This window comes from Neomonachus schauinslandi, chromosome 14, assembly GCF_002201575.2.
Source record: "Neomonachus schauinslandi chromosome 14, ASM220157v2, whole genome shotgun sequence".
Classification (NCBI taxonomy): domain Eukaryota; kingdom Metazoa; phylum Chordata; class Mammalia; order Carnivora; family Phocidae; genus Neomonachus; species Neomonachus schauinslandi.
In genome coordinates, this window is record NC_058416.1 from 21445573 (window position 1) to 21468123 (window position 22551).

The 22551-nt window shown below is 35.9% G+C and overlaps 1 protein-coding gene and 1 non-coding gene across 2 annotated transcripts in view; one reads left to right on the top strand and one right to left on the bottom strand.

Moving 5' to 3' along the window:
• The window catches only part of DCC (DCC netrin 1 receptor), a 773306-nt gene that overhangs the window by 188275 nt on the left and 562480 nt on the right, over positions 1-22551 (bottom strand). Inside the window, exons 13-14 of the mRNA XM_044921252.1 lie at positions 22062-22203; positions 10313-10423 (exon numbers count right to left, since the gene is read on the bottom strand). Coding sequence (XP_044777187.1) covers positions 10313-10423; positions 22062-22203 — 253 coding nt within the window. The remainder of the gene's footprint in view (positions 1-10312; positions 10424-22061; positions 22204-22551) is intronic.
• On the top strand, positions 19941-20047 carry LOC123326656. Its single transcript, XR_006541231.1, has one exon. It is a non-coding gene; the product is annotated as a U6 spliceosomal RNA (small nuclear RNA).

Sequence of the window (22551 nt, forward strand, 5' to 3'; positions counted from 1 at the left end):
TCCCTAAATAAGTAATCTCTCCTCATGGCATGCTAAGCTCTTCTTTTGTCTTTATCTTTGGTATGATACAATGTATCAAAGGTAAAGCATTATTCCTGAATCTGATAATCCATTTATTTCATCAATTCTGGAAAACTCTCACTAATCTCTTCAAAAATTATTTTTCCTCCATTCTTTATTTTCTTTTCAAATTGTGATTGAAGCATGCTAAATTTTCTCAGCCCATGCTTTGTCTTTTAAGTTCCCTTTTATTTTTTCTGTGTATATTTTTATGCTGTTCCAAGCATTTATTTTTTTATTTTTCAAAAAAAATTTTTTTAATTTTAATTTTTATTTTTTAAAAATTTTTTTATTCTTATGTTAATCCCCATACATTACATCATTAGTTTTAGATGTAGTGTTCCATGATTCATTGTGCATAACACCCAGTGCTCCATGCAGAATATGCCCTCCTCAATACCCATCACCAGGCTAACCCATCTTCCTACCCCCCTCCCCTCTAGAACCCTCACTTTGTTTTTCAGAGTCCATCGTCTCTCATGGTTCGTCTACCCCTCCGATTTCCCCCCCTTCATTCTTCCCCTCCTGCTACCTTCTTCTTCTTCTTTTTTTTTTTCTTAACATATATTGCATTATTTGTTTCAGAGGTACAGATCTGAGATTCAACAGTCTTGCACAATTCACAGCACTTACCAGAGCACATACCCTCCCCAATGTCTATCACCCAGTCACCCCATCCCTCCCACCCCACCCCCCACTCCAGCAACCCTCAGTTTGTTTCCTGCGATTAAGAATTCCTCGTATCAGTGAGGTCATACGATACATGTCTTTCTCTGTTTGACTTATTTCGCTCAACATAATACCCTCCAGTTCCATCCATGTCGTTGCAAATGGCAAGATCTCATTCCTTTTGATGGCTGCATAATATTCCATTGTATATATATACCACCTCTTCTTTATCCATTCATCTGTCGATGGACATCTTGGCTCTTTCCACAGTTTGGCTATTGTGGACATTGCTGCTATAAACATCGGGGTGCATGTACCCTTTCGGATCCCTACTTTTGTATCTTTGGGGTAAATACCCAGTAGTACAATTGCTGGATCATATGGTAGCTCTATTTTCAACTTTTTGAGGAACCTCCATACTGTTTTCCAGAGTGGCTGCACCAGCTTGCATTCCCACCAATGGTGTAGGAGGGTTCCCCTTTCTCCGCATCCCTGCCAACATCTGTCGTTTCCTGACTTGTTAATTTTAGCCATTCTGACTGGTGTGAGGTGGTATCTCATTGAGGTTTTGATTTGGATTTCCCTGATGCCAAGCGATGTTGAGCACTTTTTCATGTGTCTGTTGGCCATTTGGATGTCTTCTTTGGAAAAATGTCTGTTCATGTCTTCTGCCCATTTCTTGATTGGAATCTTTGTTCTTTGGGTGTTGAGTTTGATGAGTTCTTTATAGATTTTGGATACTAGCCCTTTATCTGATATGTCATTTGCAAATATCTTCTCCCATTCTGTCAGTTATCTTTTGGTTTTGTTGACTGTTTCCTTTGCTGTGCAAAAGCTTTTTATCTTGATGAAGTCCCAATAGTTCATTTTTGCCCTTGCTTCCCTTGCCTTTGGCGATCTTTCTAGGAAGAAGTTGCCGTGGCTGAGGTCAAAGAGGTTGCTGCCTGTGTTCTCCTCAAGGATGTTGATGGATTCCTGTCTCACATTGAGGTCTTTCAACCATTTGGAGTCTATTTTTGTGTGTGGTGTAAGGAAATGGTCCAGTTTCATTCTTCTGCATGTGGCTATCCAATTTTCCCAACACCATTTGTTGAAGAGACTGTCTTTTTTCCATTGGACATTCTCTCCTGCTTTGTCAAAGATGAGTTGACCATAGAGTTGAGGGTCCATTTCTGGGCTCTCTATTCTGTTCCATTGATCTGTGTGTCTGTTTTTGTGCCAGTACCATACTGTCTTGATGATGACAGCTTTGTAATAGAGCTGGAAGTCTGGAATTGTGATGCCGCATTTAAAAAGAGTCTTTCTCAGATCTGGTTTGATCTTTTGAATTTTTTGGAAAACATATTGTTTACATACTTTAAGTGTTACATGTTTGAGATTTAAAGTTTCATGACTTGTATCTTTATCAATATAAAATTATTCATCCATTTCATGCATGTTTGTGTGTATATGTATTTGTGTATGTACTGCCTATACATGTATGTGTATGTTGATGTATATGTACGTGTGTGCATGTATGTATATGTCTTGTGCATATATACATGTGTTTACATGTGTATGCCTGGGCCTGTGTGTATGCATGTGTGCATGTATGTATGTCTTTGTGTGTATGTGTCCAAGTGTACACATATGTGTGCGTGTATATACTGTATGCCTGTATCATGCCTGTATGCATGTATATATGTCTTGTGTATGTATATATAGGCATGTATTTCTGTGTATGTGTGTATGTATGCATGTGCATATGTATGCATGTGTATATTTATGTATTGTTATCATCACCCTGGAATCCTATCAGTTTGTATCCTGTTAATTCTCTGACCAACTTTCATTTCTCCAATATTTTTTCCTTTGTTTTGAAAATACATAACTTCATTTTGTTTTTAACAGGATCTGAAAGCCTCTCCCTTTTACAAAGGGAGGTTAATTCAGTTTCATTCAATTTTAGAATTTCTCTCATCAAAGTGTTTTCCATTTTTCCTTTCTAATAACTTTATTTTCTAAACTTTGCTTATAACATATTTATTTTTATTTTTCCAATAATTTAGAAAAATATATATTTTAAAAATATTTTTTGAAAAGCAATTCTTGGGTGGATATGCAATTTGCCATGGTGTTTGTCTCCCATCAAATCATCAACAGTTTTGGGCCTTAGCTTATTTCTTTAGGTATCTATTAGGTAAGACTATCATTGTAGAACATATCTCTGATTCCTGATAAAATGAAGCTTTCATTAAATGTTCAGACTTTGTGAAATTCCAGATTTTTGAGCCTCTCATTTCTATATAACATTATTTTTCCCTTTCCTTGACCCACTTTTCTATTTCAAGCTTAGTACTTATTGTTTTCATACCTTTTGGCCTCAAAACCTTTGGCTAATATGAAACTAAAATAAAACACAAACTGACTGGTTTATATTATTTTATGCAAACTTCTATTTTGATACAAGCATACTGTTGGCCCTTGAACAATGTGGGTTTGTACTGCACAGGTCCACTTATACACAGATTTTTTTCCAATAAATACAGTACTGTCAATGTATTTTCTCTTCCTTATGATTTTCTCAAAAACATTTTCTTTCCTCTAGCTTACTTTATTGTAAGAATACAGTACATAACATAAAAAAGTACAAAATATGTGTTCACTGTTTATGTTATTGGTAAGTCTTACAGTCAGAAGTAGGCTGTTGGTAGGTAAGTTTTGGAGAACCAAAAGTTACGTGTGAATTTTCACCTGCGTGGGGGACAGTGCTTTTAACCCTGGCATTGTTCAAGGGTCCGCTGTACTTGGTCAATTACTCAAATGACACCAAAACGTTTTTTTTTTTTTTTTTTCCTGGAAACTGTACTAGTTTCCGACTCCTGCTATCCTTAGTGGTTTAAATTAGCACAAGTTTAGAGGCTTACAACAACACAAATTCTTTACATCACATTTCTGGAAGTTAGAACTCCAATATCATTCTCGGAGAGCTAATAATACAGATGTCAGCAGGTGCATGTTCCTTCTTGAGATTCTAGGAATGATGCGGTTTCTTGCCTTTTCCAACTTCTAGAGATTGCCCACCTTCCTTGGCTCCTGGCCTCACATCACTCCAACTTCTGCTTCTGTTGTCACACACACCTCTGTCACTCTTCCTGCCCCCCTGTTAGAATGGTCCCTGTGAGTACACTGGGCCCACCTGGATAATCCCCTATTCTCCTTTGCCATGTAAAGTAACATACTCACAGATTCCAGGGATTAGGACATGGACACTTTGGGGAGGGAAGCTATGCTTCAGCCTATCATAACTCACACATATGGTTCACCAGCCTTCCTTCCATCTTTCCTTCCATTTTCCTCTCCTTCTAGCTTTCTTCTTCTCTTCTTCAATTTCTTCCAATTAGCCAAAAACTTGTTTTTCTCATTTCTCATTCTTCTGCCCAGAGATTTTCCACTTTTCATACTCTAGTTTTTGAATGAGGAGGACAATTTTAATAGGTAGTATTCTTTCTTTCAGGGTGGTCTCATTGATGTGGGAAACAAAGGCAAAAGAAAAATTAAATTGCCTTACTACCTACAGCCCTCTGACAAGTCCTTGACACAGGCAGAGTGACATTCCTCTAGGAACTCAGCTGCCTCGATGTTAATACTTTGCTAAGGGTGAAAGTCATCTCAGCCCAACCCCCAGGATCCTGTAAGTCTATGTTAACATATAAAAATTCCTTTGGAAATTTCCTTTATATCTACTCCCCAAGATATATGTTGGCAATCATCCCCAAGCATATGACCCACTGATATACATCTGAGGGTCTCATGACTGGGTTTTTACTAAACAGTAATAAATGATCTTTTCCTAACAATAGTTGGTCCCCTCAAAGTTCTGGAAACCTTGCTTCCAAAATTCCTTAGAGACTTATGCTATCCCTAACCCCCTCCCAAACTTGAAAGTATATAATGGGCCACTCCTCACGACCCCAGTGCAGCTCTTTCTGCCCACGGGTCCTTGTCCCCCTGCTTTAATAAAACCACCTTTTTGCATGGAAGACATTTCAAGAATTCTTTCTTAGCTGTCGGCTCTGAACCCCAACATCTTACCTACATCATCATCATTTTGGATGTTATTATTATTCAGAAAATAAGCTTTTACGGGTTCCTTCTCAGAGCCATGTTCTTGGTGAATACCATGTATCATGCAGGTTCCAAAAACACAGGAATTTCTTTGTGGTTGACTTTCAAGTGAAGTAAATTTGCAGCTATTCCATTTTACCCTTACTCAATCAGGCTAATAAGACTAATTATCTCTTTCCTGAGGACAGGAAATTAGAGCCTGCTCCTAGGGTCACAGCTTTTGCTACATCACCGAGTTGCATTTTCAGGAGTCTCTCTGCATTGCTAATTTTTGCTGGCCGAGCTCCTCCATTTTAGGGTAGAAGTTTAATTTTAAATTATATCACTATTGATGGCGTTTCACAATTTCTACCTGTTCACTTCAAAATTAGGGGGTAAAAAAGCAGCACAAACTGATCCCCAAGCTCAACTTCCTGGAGGATACCTTGCTGATCTTCATCACAAATTCTCTCATATCCTTATGCAAGACATTTACATAAGAACTTTGGGGAATTCTAATGATCTTGTTTTTTTAAGTTGAAATTTTGAGGCACAAAATAAATATTTTAAAACTTTCCAGCTGTTGGTAACAACAAGCAAACATGCTTTCAGAGAGCCCTGAACAAACAGTGAGGTTTGGCTCTGTAATTACTTTAACAAAACATCCTAATTAAAAGGGCAATCCATAAGGAATTGGGGTATTTCTCGAAGGTACTGTTGATCTTCACACCGCTCAAGCCAAGCAAAGAATGCAAGAGGAACTATAAAAGTCACAAAGAGGGGATTGCTTTTAACTATCTGCACTTCCCACTGCATCTCCTTAGTGACTTGCAGGGCTCATTACCACTCTAATGAGTGGATCACTCCCTTGGAGTTCACTAGGAGACTCAAAAGCAAGAGGGAAAAGTTATGCAACACAATGCACCTAGGGAGGGCAAACACTGCAGTTCCCTCCCAAAAGAGGTTTCTTTGGCTACTGCAAAGAATGCCTCCCATTAGAGTTGGTTTTCAAAATGGCTGCTTCCCCCTTAGCTATAATTTCAGGCAAATCAAAGCAATTCTATATAGAAATTTCTGACTTTAGGACTCAAAACTTTCTTACATTAGCCATGAAAGCTTTAGGAGAAGTCACTTATATCTTATGATTTAAACATGAGTAAATTAAAATGAGATGACTATTTAAAGAACCCCCCCTTAACTTAAATATAGATATATTCACATTTATATATTTATATATGGAAATAGAACAAGCTATCAGGCTGTGTGTTCTTTGGAGCTACTCACAACCACTTCTGAGATTGTCCATTTGTTCAAACATTGGTTCCTATCAAGGGTAACACTTTTTAATATTTGAATTGTGCATTCAAAGTAAGAAAAACAGGAGGAAAGAAGAGAAATTGAAATCAGTCTAGAGGAGTATCTCAGTGAAAAGAGGTTATGGGTCAATAAATTTAAAAGGCCTTAAGACCAAATATGTGTGATCTTATTAATTTCTTAAAGCCAATAAAACACTTTGTTTTACAAAGTTAGTATAACATATCTTTCCCACACTCATATAATTATATGCCCTAAAATGGCTGTTTCCATGTTTTAAGAGTGAACAATTTCAGGGCACGTGGGTGGAGCAGTCAGTTCTGACTCTTGGTTTTGGCTCAGGTTGTGATCTCAGGCTCCTGAGATCAAGCCCCAGGTCGGGCTCTGTGCTCAGGGCAGAGTCTGTTTGAGACTCTCTCTTCCTCTCTGTCTGCTCCTCCCACTCATGCTCTCTCACACTCTTTCTCTCAAATAAGTAAATCTTTAAAAAAAAAAAAAGAGTGAACAATTTCAAGTCATAATCCATAACAGTATTATGTACAAGAAGCATCAACTCCACTAGTTTTCTTCTTTTAATTTTTTATTTACCTTTTTAGATTGCTAATGTGTACATTATGGACAAGGACAAGAGCTGCCTCAACAATTAAAATCCAAATAAAGAAGTGAAAGAAAAAGAGACTTTATTTGAAATATGTTGAAATGTGTTAAGATAATCAACTGGCAAATGAGTAACACTTGGATGAGTGAGGGCACATTTTAAACTAATCGTGGCAGAAATAATTTTCCCAAAGGCATTCTTTTTGAATAATATTTACTATGCTGTCCCATGCACCCTTCCTTGTAACCTTAGTCAACCTCTTTTTCCTGAAGTTTTTAGTTCAAGTACTGTTTGTTTTCATGAAGTCTTTTCAATTAGGACAGCCATTCTCTGTTTATCTCTCAAGAGAACTGTTCCTACTATCTCTTTCATGTTTGTACTCCCCATGACTGGGCACACTATGGGTTCTTAATTATATTTCATAATAACTGCATCAATACTCAAGAAAGAAAAAAGTAACCAAGAAGGATGCATGCAGAAGAGGGACATTATTATGCCAAGAGTATAGAAACTTTCAAACAAATCTAATTAAGCAACATTTATTAAGACTTTATTCATGAACACAGCATAGAGATTCTTGATTAAAATAGATGTATGGATTGGATTATATTAAGATTGCATGGATATGAGAAGCACACAGTTAAATAGAAAGTTTGTGCCATCCCAGGGGCTGTGATTTGACATTTTGGTTCCAATAGACTGTGAGTCATTAGGAGTGAGGAGAAAGAGCTCATAAGTCAAGTGGAGAGCCCCATTCATCCTGGATATTTTATAGAACCTTTGGAACCTCTGCTCCATTTATTTTCACTCCTTCCAGTAAGAGATATAGTCCCTTAGGTTTGGGTAAATGATATGACCTCATTTCTTAGAATCTTTTGACTTGAATCACTATCTTTTATTGTCACTGGGTCAGTTCTAGGGGATTCGTGGAGGCTTTGCTCCGATAATCTTGGACTCACAAAACTTGGTCCTGAGTTTCAGATCCACAATTACTAGCTTAGTGACTTGATTAAGTTAGTTAAATTTTCTTAGCTTAATTTATTTTCCTTAAAAGTAAGTCTAATAATATATGCCTTGTAAAAGTAAGTGAGAGGATAAAGGACAAGTGTATGAACTTTAAAAGTTATTTCTTAAATAAATAGAAAAATAAGGTATTTGTGTAGCTTATCCTGTCTTTATTCTTTAAATAAGACAGAGCACATCCTCATGACTTTAGACCCAGGCCACCCTGATCTTGTTAATACTTCCACCACCAATTGGGCTTCAGGATGTCTATTCTTGTTACTCTGCCTGGAGGGCTCGTGCCTGACCTATTCACATGGCTGCCTCCCTCACTGCCTTAAGGTCTGTGCTGATATTTTACCCAATCAGAGAGATCTTCTCAACACCCTACATGAAACAGTTCTCCCTAATCTTTCTATTCCCTCTATGATGCTTTATTTTTCTTCATAGCATTTATCACTATCCATCTCTATCTCAATAAAATTTATACTCCTTGAGAGTAGGGACCTTGTTTATTCCTTTACCCCTGGTACCTAAAATAATGCCTATTATATATAGACCTTCAAAAAGAAATATATGTTGGATAAATAAATACATGAATGTTCCCTAATCTATTAGTGAAGGATATAAGCTTTATGAAGTGTGACTTCGTGTAGCTCTGCAACTTTTCGATTTATAATGCCTAAGACAAGTTAAATAACATCTTCTAAGCCCCAAGTTACTTTTACATAAAATCTGACATTACCTCTAAGGTTGTCCTGAGATGGCCCATGATTGTCTAATCTAATACAATTGTTTATGCTTCAACCAGGGTAATCTCTTCAAAATGCAAATATAATTAAGTCGCTATTTTAAAAAAAATCCTTTAATGACTTGCTTAGATAAAGCACATTATTGCTTTAATGACATTCTTAGAACAAAGTTCAAAATCCTTAATTTGGTCTTGCCAGATTTAGAATCTGCTATCTTACAAACTGCAACACATGTCATCTATGTGTTTCAGTCTCGATGGTCTTTTTTCAGGTCTTGAATAATGTCATGGTCTGTCTTGACTTCAGACCTGCATTCACCTTGCCCTCCACATTTCCTCCCTCAGTCTGTAATGTATGCTTTTGCATAGCAAACTCCTGTTCATCCTTCTAGTCTCGGTTTAAATGCAAACCTTCTACATGTCTGTCTGCCTATCAATCTTTCTATTCATTCTATGTTGATAGATCAGATACTACCAATATTCAACCAGGTTTGAACTAGGAAATGGCAATTTCCTATGACTTCACCTGGAATGTCTGTATTTCTTTGCTATGTTCTAAGCTCCACAAGAGAGGGTCATGCCTTTTATCTACTATTATACTCTCAGAGTTAAGCACAGTGACCAAGCCTTACTAAGTTTCCTATGAATATTCTTTAATGTGCCAGTAGGAATTACCATTACTGTGGAAATGGCATTTGTTGCTTGTTTCCCTGCCACGTTAATTATTTTGTAAAATGGAATCCATGACTATATGAAAATCATGAGCAATGGTGAATTACTTAGGGAAGCAAAAGATCAAGAAGGAGAAAAATGAGAAGGAGAGCTCAAAGAAGAAGGGAGGACAAACCAGAGAAGGGACACTGCAACTACTGGGACAAGAATAAAAATGAGGGAAGGAGAGAGAGCAAAAAGGAGAGGAAAAGGAAGGGACATAGCATTTTCACCTTGCAGTAACTTGGAGGCCTTCAGGTCTACTAGGGAAGGAATAAGAGGCTTTCATTGTCTTTAGACAGTCATCTGGTGCCTCACATCTTCAATACATGTGTGTTTATTCTTTTAGCCACTTTTCCTTGGTCCCAGTTTTAATCACTTTGCTTGAAGTTTACCGATCACAACAAACTTCTTCTTCAAGTACCTTCTATTTATTTCTGCTTTATTACTTAGACTTTTTCCTGTCACTTCTATTGCCCATTTCTCTTGAATTTTATTTTCTTATTAGTCATGATGTTTCTATTACAAAAGCTATTCTCCTCTGCTAATTTTGAAGGTTTTGCTTATATTTAAATAACTGATATGTGACTTTTATACAAATCTCAGTATCTCATCCACAAATGTCTCAAGACAACTATCAATTAAGTAAATAAGGCAGCTTGTGCCTTACATGGAAAAAAAAGATGAAATGTCAAATATTAATGACTATATCACAAGCAAGCAAAAAATATATATTGCTTTGTGGCAGAAGCAACATAAAAGAGCAAGAGAAGCTATGTAAAGTAATTATATTTTATGATTATTTTCAGAAATTGTAGCAGTTCCTGTGAAGAAAATTTTAAGGTTGGTTATTCAATAAGATAAATTTTAAAAATATTATTTCAAATTATCTTGGAAAAGTAACTTATGAAGACTGTAATTAATGCATAATTTTATGTGGCATTGTTGAAGAATCTACTGAGGATTTTGTATTTTGTTTTGTTTTGTTTTGCATGGAAGGATATAGGAGGAATAAATATCCCCAGTACTGGAATTCATCAACTTCTATTAAGGGAGTCTTTGAAGGTGAAGTAACAAAGAAGATAGAAATCAGAACGATAGTGATTGGAGATAGGTCTTACCATCCAGATCATTCTCAGGAGTCTCTGCTGTGTACCAGCTGGAAGGTGGTCCAGTGCCATTAACTGTCATGGCCGACACTTGGAAACTGTACTGACTTCCTTTCTCCAGTCCTATGAGAGAATTTTCCATAAAGGGGGGGAAAAAGTTACTGACCAACAAGTATTTCTAACTGGGCTTCAAAAGTTTTAGTAAAATTTTAACAACAGTATAAACACTTTACATAGTTTGTGAATGTTGTGGTAATTATTATTATTTTGGCCAAAAGGGCAGAAGTATTATGGCAAGAAATCAAATTATTTTTCATATAGTCTCATTTATTTCTTTCTAGTTTATAAAATTGTATCCCTGAAAACAGCTTCTGGGCAGATGCAGAATATAAAATATGAATGATGAAGAAATAATCAAAAATAGCAAGGTTCATTTTTTCTCACAGTCTGCCTGTGAATCAAGAGGCCCGCCTATAAATCAAGAGCAGTCATTCTAAAAATTTATGTCTCCGTCATTTATTCAAGGTCAGTGATTATGTTTTCTTTGGGCCAAGAAAAAGAATCCAAAGTCACTGCACTTAAGCAGAAAATAGTAGGCTTTTTGTGTTTCAAAACCATCGCAAAGCATACTTTGTTTTGCATCACCTTCCATACTAGAAGCATGAAGAAAGTCTATTTCCATGATAGCTTGGACATAAAATATTGTACACAGTGATGACATCAGGGCTTAGTTTAGAGAGCACAGCGAACACAGGTTGATGAGAAATGGCCCACGTATCACTAGCGTGATATGTATAAATTTTTACCTAAATAACATTCCTTTTAACTAAATCTCAAAGCAGTTCATTACCATGACAGATTATGGTAAAACAAATGACACTTGTTAAAAAACTATGTGACTTTTTTGAGCCATTGAGGACTTGGCTTAAACCAACAAGTCCTTAAACCTCAAGGAGTTGAACAATCTTAATAAAGCTAAAGTGGCATAAATATTTGGTAATGAGAAAAATTCATAAAGAAAATGAAGTATTAGAAAAATGATGCTTATCATGTACAAAGTTACATATTTGTGGATTTTTTTGCAGAGGCTGATGAGTAAATCTTGGTCCTAAGGGGAATTTTAACTTATTATTAATTGGAGATAATGTTTCAAGTGATGGTTAGAATGGACTTGTTAATGTCCAGGGCAGTTACCTTCAATAAATTGTACTATTAGAGAAGACAATTTGATAAACCCACCCACACAAAAGTATCTATGACACAAAATGCTATCTTCTCAAGAGGCTTCTAATTTTGTTTTTTTTTTTAAAGATTTTTATTTATTTGAGACAGAGAGAATGAGAGAGAGAGAGCACATGAGAGGGGGGAGGGTCAGAGGGAGAAGCAGGCTCCCTGCCAAGCAGGGAGCCCGATGCGGGACTCGATCCAGGGACTCCAGGATCATGACTTGAGCCGAAAGCAGTCGCTTAACCAACTGAGCCACCCGGGCGCCCGAGACTTCTAATTTTGTAAGATAGACTAAAGCTCCATGAAGAAATAGATTGAGAATGGTTAACACTGCTGTTGTTTTTGTTATTGCTGGTATTTTATTTGTATATCCATAGATCCCACTACACTGCCTGACACATGGAAGGGGCACACAAAAAGAATGCTTTAGTGGATCTTTTAGTGAAAGATCCACTAAAGCATTGCTCAACACACATGAAAATATGAGGTTAAAATACAATAACCAACATCATCAGGTAAGCTGGTGATCACTTTGATTTGTCCCTTAGTTCACATGACATTGATCTTAATTTGTTGACATTTTGCACCCTTTCCTAGGCACCACAGTTGATTACTGAGGCACAGGAATCATAGAACTCTTCCAGAAAATTAAAAATAAGGAGAGAATTCTGGGAAGAAATGCTTACCTAATCATTCTAATTCATGACTTTCATAGTGGTCTTATCTGACATAGTTTTAGACCATCAAGAATATTCTTCTGTATTAAGTAAAAATTTAACTTTATTTTTCTTTGAAATGGATGGACAATTGTGCTAATACCATCTCCAACAATGATTGGGAATACCATCTGTGTTCGTCAGTCTTATGTGTCAACTTGGCTAGACTAAAGTCCCCACTTTTCAAACACTAATCTAGGTGATGCTGTGAAGGTATTTTATAGATGTGTCTAAAGTCCATATTCAGTTGATTTTAAGTTAGGGATATTTCCTAGATAATGGGGGGGGGGGTGGCTGCTGATTCAACCTGGCAAAAGGTCATAAGAGCAGAAGTAAGGCTTCCCTGACGAAGAAATTTCACCTGCAGACAGCAACTTCAGCTCAAGAGTTTCGGCCTGCTTTTCCTAATAGCCCGCCCTATAGATTTTGGAATCACCTAGCCAGCTGTCACAATCAATTAAGCCAATTTCTTGTAAAAAATGTCTTAGTACACATCACCACAGGTTCTGTTTCTCTGGTTGAACACTGACTGACATACCATCTTATCACATGCAATATTTGACATATAAATGGAAATTTTTTTGAACGCCCTATATTCTGTTCCATTCACTTGACTTTAAATCAAGTAACTTCTTGTGTGCAGAATCTATCAACTTTTAGTAGGAATGTATTAAAACATCTCACTAGAAAGTAGATATGAGTAGTAAAAATATCTCACTAGAAAGGAGAAAGATTTCTCCTAATTTTGCCAGATTTTTATTTATATACATTGTGTTGAGGAAGCGAGTATCCCTAATTTGGTTTTGAATAACACAAAAACCTATTAACAGTTTGGAGTGAAATTATGAGGCAATTTAGAGACCATCCATCAAGGATTTCCCCAATGGAGTCTTGCCTGATCAGCCTCACCTACTGGTCAGAATATCCCTTCCAACCAGGGAAGAGGAGCTGTTGATACATCCTCTCTGACATCTGTAGTGAAGGTTTAACATGCTGTATACATTACTGTCTAGGTCACTCTGAAAATCCTGCCAAATTTCCTTAACTATTATATTTTAGTTTAAATTTTTTTATTTTGCGTTTTATACTAGAATATAACTGTAATCTCTCTCCCAAGAAACACCTATAAATTCTAGATTAGGTATAAAAAATTAATTATATACATATAATCCTAATATCAGAAGAGATGTTAATTAATGTTTATTCAGATGGCCTATCTAGTGCTATTTAGATGTATATCTAACAAAGTGATCTTGTAAATAAAACAGGAATACCTTTGGAATGAGAAATTCACCAAGGAAGGACACCTACTCAACTCTTTTCCTTGTTAGAGAAGTTCTTCCTTAGATTGCACTGAATCTCCTTTACTATAGTATTGTCTACAGATAAAGCCTAGTTTTATACAGCAGGGGTAAAAGAAAACTAAATTCCTCTCTTAAAATATCTTTACCCAAGTCTTCTGAATCTACGTTCTGCCTTCTGAAACCTGTACCTGTGGAATTAAACCTATGACACTCTTCTATGTCTAGAGAAGTGTAGGATGCAGTGATAAGTAGAACCAGACATTCTGGATATCACCTTCAGAATTCTAGGTTGCAAATGTTCCTGCTTCTTTGTTGTGAGGGGTATTTGCCTGGGTAAGTTTTAGATGTACTGAAAGCTCTTTTAACCTCAATTTCCCCTATAAAGTAATTAGGTAATAATAACTGTTTTTCCATCTTATAATATTCTTTTGAGAATCAAATGACAAACTGCTTTTAAAATAATTTACATAATTAAACATTTAATAGATATAAAGATAAGATTTGCAAATTATTTTCTGACTTGATTTTCACATACTCTACGATTTTGCCACAGAATACATTATTACTCTCAGTCTAGAGATAAGGATAATAAGGTGCAGAGAAATTAAGCAAGGTTACTATGTGGAGCTTTAATCACAACCTGGACTGCTCTTGGGTGAAGACTCTTGGTTCTGTCCTGTTTCCTGTTGGGGCCCCAGGAACATTCTCTTCGGAGACCTACTTGGCCAAGGCTGGGACTTAAGAGGGACGTCAGTAGCAAACATAAAGTCCTGTGCAAATATGCAAGGAATTTTTGTCTAAAATGGTTACATCCAGAACTGAAAAACGAACAGGCAGGCAGGAAAGAATCCATGATTCTGTAATTTTAACAATGGATCAACCTAAGTGTTCAATAAAACTTAAAATTCAGAGTAGAGTTAAGTTTTTCTCTCACTTAGAAAAAATGTTGCCATTTGAAAGAGGAGGTATCTTCAAAAGTTGTAACAACAATCACCATGAACAAGCAATTTTTTGAGCCCCAAACCTGATAGCTGATATATAAAGATCTTTCAAAACAGTATCTATCTATCTATCTATCTATCTATCTATCTATCTATCTATCTATCATCTATCTATCTACCTATCTATCATCTATCTATCCATCTATCCATCCATTCATTCATTCACGGAAGGGGGGTAAAGGGAAACCTGTTTGGAATCAAAAGCTTTTTAGTGTGTGTATTTCTAAAAATTGTTTTCTGGGATGTGTCTCCTGTGTTGGGCCAGTAGAAAATTTTTTAAATTTTTTAAAGAAATAGGTAGAAAAGCTTTGAATTAATTTCTTCTAGAGTTATGCAGCTCCTTTAGCTGCAAAGCTAATATTCAATTTTTATTATCCAACAGATACCCTTTTCAATTGTGCATTATTCCACTTTATTTATTCCACTTTGTGTGTTCCTTTATACACACAAAATCACACATTCATTGTCTGTGGTCGGCAACACATTACTCACAGCTTAAGAGCTAGGAGTATAGGTTTTCAATTCAGGCAAAATTAGTTTTACTCCACAGCTCATGAGGTATATTACCTTGAAAAGCTTACTTACCCTCCTTCCTTGCTTAAGTGTTCTCATTAATAAAATGGGAATATATACATAAAAAATTGTTACAAAGACTAAATTTGAAAAAAATATATAAAGTGTTTTTTCCTGTAGAGGTTTTCAGCTTTGTCAAGGTATACTTAATACACCAAAAATTGGACATATTTAATGTATACATTTTGAGGAGTTCGGACATATGCATACATCCATGAGACCACCACCACAATCAAGGTAATAAACATATCCACCACTTCCAAAAGATTTCTCGTGTCCTTTTTTTTTTTGTAATGGTAGAAACGCTTAGCATGGGATCTACTTTCTTAACACTGTTTAAGTGCACAATACAGTATTGTTGTTTAGCAGATCTCTAGGATTTATTCATGATATATAACTGTCACTTTATACCCATGGAACAACTCCCCATTTCACCCTTCCCATCTCCTGTGGCAACCACCATTCTATTCTCTTCTTTCATGAGTTTGACTATTTTATTTATTTTCATTTTTATTTTTTTAAAGATTTTATTTACTCATTTGACAGAGAGAGAGAGCATAAACAGGCAGAGTGGCAGGCAGAAGGAGAGGGAGAAGCAGGCTCCCCACTGAGCAAGGAGCCCGACGTGGGGCTCGATCCCACCTGGGATCACGACCTGAGCTGAAGGCAGTTGCATAACCAACTGAGCCACTGAGGCGCCCCAAGTTTGACTATTTTAGATAGATCATATAAAAGGAATCATGCAGTATTTGTCCTTCTGTGACTGACTTATTTAGCATAATGTCTTCCAGGTCCATCTATGTTGTTGCAAATGGCAGGCTTTCCTTATTTTTTTAAGACTGAATAATATTCCATTGTGTATCTATTTTTATTACATTTTCTTTATCCATTTGTCTGTCAGTGGACATTTGAATTATTTGTCTATGTTGGCTGTTGTGAATAGTGCTACAATGAACATGTGAGTGCAGATGCCTCTTCTGGACCCTGATTTTAATTCTTTTGGATATGTTCCCAGGTGCAGAATAGCTGGATCATATGGCAGTTCTATTTTTAATTTTTTAAAGAAACTCCATACTGTTTTCAACATAGTAGCTGTTGTCAAAGTTCATGTTGGTATTATTATTGTTGTAAATGTTAAAATTAGTTTTAATTCCAATGATCTTTTACAGATTCATATGATAGCCAGAGTCATTCACAATACAAAGAGCTAAAGATGACAATATTGTGTAGTACAAGGAGTACATAAGTAGGAGTTGAAATGCCTACAATCTAGTTGGTAGATCTTAGCAGTGTCATTCTTCAGATCTCAGTTACCTCTTCTGCCAGACAAGGGCTGTGCATGAGATGAATGGTGTGTTTCCCACTCTGTTTGTCAGGGACTATAGGTCAATCTCAGTGTGTATGTGTGTATGTGGGGGTGGGCATATGTGTGTGTATGCTTATGCATGTGTGTGTGCATGCTTGTGCATGTGTGTTTTCTAGCTGCTTCTAAGTATAATTTGGTGTAAGTAGCAATGCTTTTCTTAGCTGTAAAAAAATGTATTGTTGAAAGCAGACTGTCTTCTGCCTGTTTCTATCCCCAATACTAAATGCCTTCAAGCTCTGTAATTCTGTTCTATTTCTAATTTTATAGGACTTATGGTAAGAGATGGTGCATTATTCAAATATAATTTCCCTTTATTCCCCTAATGTTAACCTTGTTATAAAATTCTATGCTATTGTTTCATTTTTCAGTCCATAAAATACCAATGCATGTTTATCATTATGTTTATTCTTTTTTTTTTTTAAGATTTTATTTATTTATTCATGAGAGACCGAGAGAGAGAGGCAGAGGGAGAAGCAGGCTCCCAAGGAGCAGAGAGCCCAACGCGGGACTCGATCCCAGGACCCTGGGATCATGACCTGAGCCGAAGGCAGTCGCTTAACCAACTGAGCCACCCAGGCGCCCTCATTATGTTTATTCTATATTGGCCATGAAACACAAGGAAACTCTTAAATTCAATTCAAAATAACCTTCTCTGAAGAGCACTCAAAAATTAAAAACACACTTTAAAATTTAGTTGACATGGGATTCCACAATGAAACTGATAGCAGTGACTTAAAATCCTTGTTATAACTGAATTACTTTGTTATTGCAGATGCCTCATTATCCTAGTAAAAAACACACACAACAAAAAACACCTGTCTAACAGAAAGATTGTAAAAAAAAATGTTTTAGTCTCTACACCTGAATATTTATATCATCTAAATAAAGCACTCTGGCATTTCCAATGTTCTAACAGACAAATCAATATATCCACATATCTTAAAGGTATTGGAAACATGGGGTCAAATTCTGTACATTCTAAAGTACTACAGATTCATACAGAAAATCAATTACTTCTGCAAACTAGGAATTGCATAAATTACTAAATATGTCTTGGGGACAAGTCAAAACCACAGCCTATCTACCAGTGTGTAGTACTTTCTGGTTCCTTGATGCTTTGTAGCACTTGAAGATATTCCCATAACATCTAGAAATGCAACAGGCATTACTGAAGTTGGGTCACACATCAGGGGAGAGCAAGGCAGAGGCTGAGCAAAACATGTTTTTAATGTTTTAAGGATATGAGACTATTCTCTGAAGACATCTATTTCTTCATTTTCAAATTAAAAATGGAGTCTGTGTGACTTTTATAATAAATATCATGTAAAAACTTACAAACATAACTGCCCAGATTGTTTGTTTTCCCAAACTCACTTCATAATTATTGAAATGAAGAAGGAACAGTTACAAATAAAGGATTCAAATTTGGAGTCCAGATTCGTATGAATCTATGAAGATGGGAGTGGGCATTTGTGAGTTATTCCAATAACAAGCTAAGTAATTCATCCTATTTCTTTGCTTTTGGCCAGAATGGTATTAAACTAGAGTGGTAATGGGTTATATCTCATGCTAATTAAAAGCTCTAATTGTCCCATATATTTTAGATGAATTAAAATATAGGACTGAGGGCGCCTGGGTGGCTCAGTTGGTTAAGCGACTGCCTTCGGCTCAGGTCATGATCCCGGGGTCCTGGGATCGAGTCCCGCATCGGGCTCCCTGCTCTGCGGGGAGCCTGCTTCTCCCTCTCCCACTCCCCCTGCTTGTGTTCCCTCTCTCGCTGTGTCTCTCTCTGTCAAATAAATAAATAAAATCTTTAAAAATAAATAAATAAAAATAAAATATAGGACTGAATTACTTATTTTTGAATAAATTTTATTAGAGACTATAATTAAAAATGATTGTCCTTCAGAGGAAAAATAAAGGAGTCTTTAGAGAGTTGAATAGTGTCTACCTCAAAACTCATGTATACCTGGAACTTCAGAATGTGACCTTACTTGGAAGTAGCATCTTTATAAATATAATTAGTTAAGGATCTTGAGATGAAACCATCCTAGATTTAGAGTGGGGTCTAGCCAATGACTGGTATCCTTATGCAGAGATAGGAGAGGCATATCTGTAAGCCAAGTAATGACAAGGATTGCCAGCAACCACCAGAGGTTAGGAGAGAAACATGGATGAGTTTTCTCTCAGAACCTCCAGAAGGAACCATCCCTGCTGACACTTTTATTTCAGACTTTTGGCTTTTTTTTTTTTTTAAGTGATTTCACTTTCTGTAGAGTGAAGGTCCTAAATGTTTGTATATTTAGGTAAATTTTGATAATCTTTGTTTGATAATACTGAGTTGAATGTATTAAATTCCATTTGCCATATATATCATAAATATTAAACGGTCATATCAGCGGTTTTTTTTGGCCGTGTGGCTACTATTCTTTATTTTCTGGACTGTTCACCATTTAGCTGTTCAGTGGGCATAGAATTGGCTTTACTGGGAGGAATTTGCAATTTTGATAACCAGAAGTCATAATATGACATTAGAGGCTTGAATTTTTGTTTTTCACTTTATATATACAATTTTAAAATACATATTTTACTGTTGTTACAAATGTAAGTAACAATCAGTATCAATATTTTGGTATGCATATATTACTCTAAATATTTTTCTACAAATTCATATTTTTTATTTATAAATATGGACTCACACATTAATGTTGATTTGAAGTTTAGTTATTCATGTAACAATATTTTTTAAATATTTAATATGTGATTTAGTATTTTTACATTGTATCATTTCATTAGATATACAGTATTCCATGATATGAATTTTGACAAAATTTTTTAGGTAACTGCCTATATTTGGATACTTGAGGTCTTTTTTTCTTATAATTTGCTTAAAGTAACAGTGCAGTGAACATGTTTATTGTTAAAAACTTTGCAGAAAATATGGCTGAAGAATTGGAATTCCTAGTAGAAAACTTAGATCATACATCTATGAAGTTCTCTCTCTCTCTCTCACTCTCTCTCTCACACACATGTATTTATACCTGTTTATAACACATATCTCCATATTGCTTTCCAGAGAGATTCTAGAATCTTCTGGCCCACAGCAGTATATGAGTATTCATTATTTCTCTCGTATGCTTTCCAGAACAGGGTATTATCATTCATTTATATCTTTATTACTTTAATCAAAAGAAAATGCTAACTCATTTTTCTTTCAATTTGCATTTCTCTACTAATGAGTTTGAACATTTTATCATGCATATTGGCTATTTATAGTTCTATAAATTGAGTATCCTATCCTTAGTTTTTTCAATTGGAACACTCATCCTTTAATTAATTATTGTATAAAAATTTTATTTTATGTTTTTAACCTTTTTCATTTGAGAAGGAAAATAAATTTAAAAAAAGGTTTCAGGGCTTCAAATGCCAATATCTACTAAAAAATAAGGCATGGTGCTTGCTCCAGGAGCACATATACTAAAACTGGAGTGATACAGAGAAGATTAGCACAGCTCCTATATGAGGATGACTTGCAAATTCATGAAGCATTCCACATTTGTATGATATAGATCAAAATTTTAAGAAAGTAGATCCTAAGAGTTCCCAAAACAAGGAAATTTTTTTCTTTTTCTTTTTATTGTATCTATCTGATATAATGGCTGCTAACTAAACTGACAGGGGCAGTCATTTCACAATAAACAAAATTCAAACCATTACGTTGTATACCTTAAACTTACACAGCGACATAAAAGTGGGGGGAAAAGGCTTGGATATAATTATCCTTAGAGGCTCTTCTTCTAGTCTAATATGATATCTTAGGAATTATACTAGAAACTTTTCAGCAAGATTTTTTTCAATCTTGGTGATTTCTTTCAAAAGAAACTACATGTTGTACTAAGTATCCCATTGAGCCCATATGCCTCACCTCAACTTCAGTTATCGTTACCTTCTTCCCATAATTTCATCAGGAAAAAAGACATAGGATCTTGGCTTTTCTTAAGCTTTTTAAATGATGTGGTAGAGTGCCATAACTTCTGCTTATAGGCAATAATATCTGCCTAAGAGATTTTATCCAGGTATAAAACAAGTAATGTGATTTTTGACAACCTACCTTGGAAGCATTCTCACCATTATGCTAACATTGTATTGGCATAAAAGAAAAAAAAAAAAAACATGAGGGGAAAAAAAACAGGTTTTGACCAAGTCTCAGAGTGTGGGCTAAACAAGTAGCTTAAAATGTGTGTTGTGTGTGTGTGTACATGCTATGATTTCAAATGGAAATTTACTGAGTATGTGGTATATACAAAGGAGTAAATAAGGAGTTACTTTCTTCTCTTCTCATTCACAGTGATAATTTTCTTACTAGCTGTAAGTTATGAGTTTGAGTTTGTATATTTTCCTGGACCCAGTTTATGTTCCATTCCAGATTGCTCAACTTCACCCACCAGTTCTTATCATGAGCCACTGCTATATGATTTGCTTTCCAAGTTCCTGGCAATAGTTCATGCTCTTGTTAGAGCTATAAAGCCCTCTTGAGTGCTGTTGCTACCTTAGACTAAGCAACCACCATATAAAGTATTTACAGACAAGGAGAGAATTCCGTGTTTGCATACTCACTGTATGCTCTGACTTCTCAGGTGCTGTTTGGAGATACAGAATAGATAACAGCCTACTGGTGGACTTTGACCAATGACAGGCTTCCTATCCAGCCACTGATTGTGATACACAGTACTTCAGGTGGCCTCTCAGGAGACACCCCGGGGAGGCTGAGCAAACTCTGTGCTTTCTTTAAACTTGTGTCCAGCTCAATGATATGCCACCATCATTGATTTCTCTTCTCCCCTGCTCACTTTCTTTGTTCCCTCACTGATGCTTTCCTAGGCTTGCACCCCCCAAGAGGCATTACCTTGAAAGCATACCTCAGACTCTGTTTTCTAGGAACCTGGCCTGACATGAATTAAGGGTTCCAATAGTTAAAATAAACACATGATTATTCATTTTATAAAATAAAACACATATTCTCTAAATACTGCACAGAAACTGGGTCCAGTGTTCATAAAGAAGCATGACTTACTATGAGTTCCACCAATATTGCTACAAAAGTGAATTTACTTTTATATTTATGGAAAGTAGAATAATCTGCTTATTTCCCAAACTACCATTCTCCACATTTTCCAACCCCATCCTCACCACTGGAGATTAGGGGAAGGAGGGATTGAAGTGACTTAAACTTGGAACTATTTGATTAGATGGCTTTTTAAGGTTATTAGTTAAAATGTTAAAAGTTATTTGACAAGAGGAGCTGTTGTTGAATCAGCAATGCTGAGAAGCTAATATGGATAAAAAAAATCTGATCCATTTATTAAGATGATGATCCAGAAGCAAAATATTTACTGAAAGCATTATAGAGAATATCGAGTTAAAAATGTAAAGGTTATTTTTGTTCAGACCAATAAACGTCACCTGTCAGGAAACAAACAAAAAAAAGGTGTTCCCTTGAAGTGAGAGTATATTTTATTCCTAAAGCATTTAATTCATCAAAACCTTGCAACACTACACCGTGTGAACACTGACCTGTGAAGAGGTACCAGAGGTTGTTGGGTTCCAATGTTTCCATCTCACCCCTGCGGGTCGTCTTTCTGTGTCGAATTTTATAACCGGTAATAAATCCATTTTGTGTGCCTGACGGAGGAGGCAGCCAGCTTACTTTGATACTCTGCAAAATAATCGATGTAAATTAAAACACTGGAGAAAATAAGGACAACAGGATGGGGTCAAAAAATGACCCCAAACTAAGTGTGAATAAAGCAGAGAAGCAGGAAGTGCTAGGGATTACCCCATAGAACCAGATTAAACCCATTCTTACTACCTGACAGTATTCCTCTTAGTATGGTTTTGACAAAAATGCACAATTCATTTGATTGATTACATGCATTATCCCCTCTCCTTTGTAAATGCCACTAAAATGATGGTAAAATATTCTAAAGGGTATAAACCTATAAGGAAATAGAGAATAAGAGTCTAATGGATGAGTGATTTTAACAAATATTTAAGAGGTGCAAAC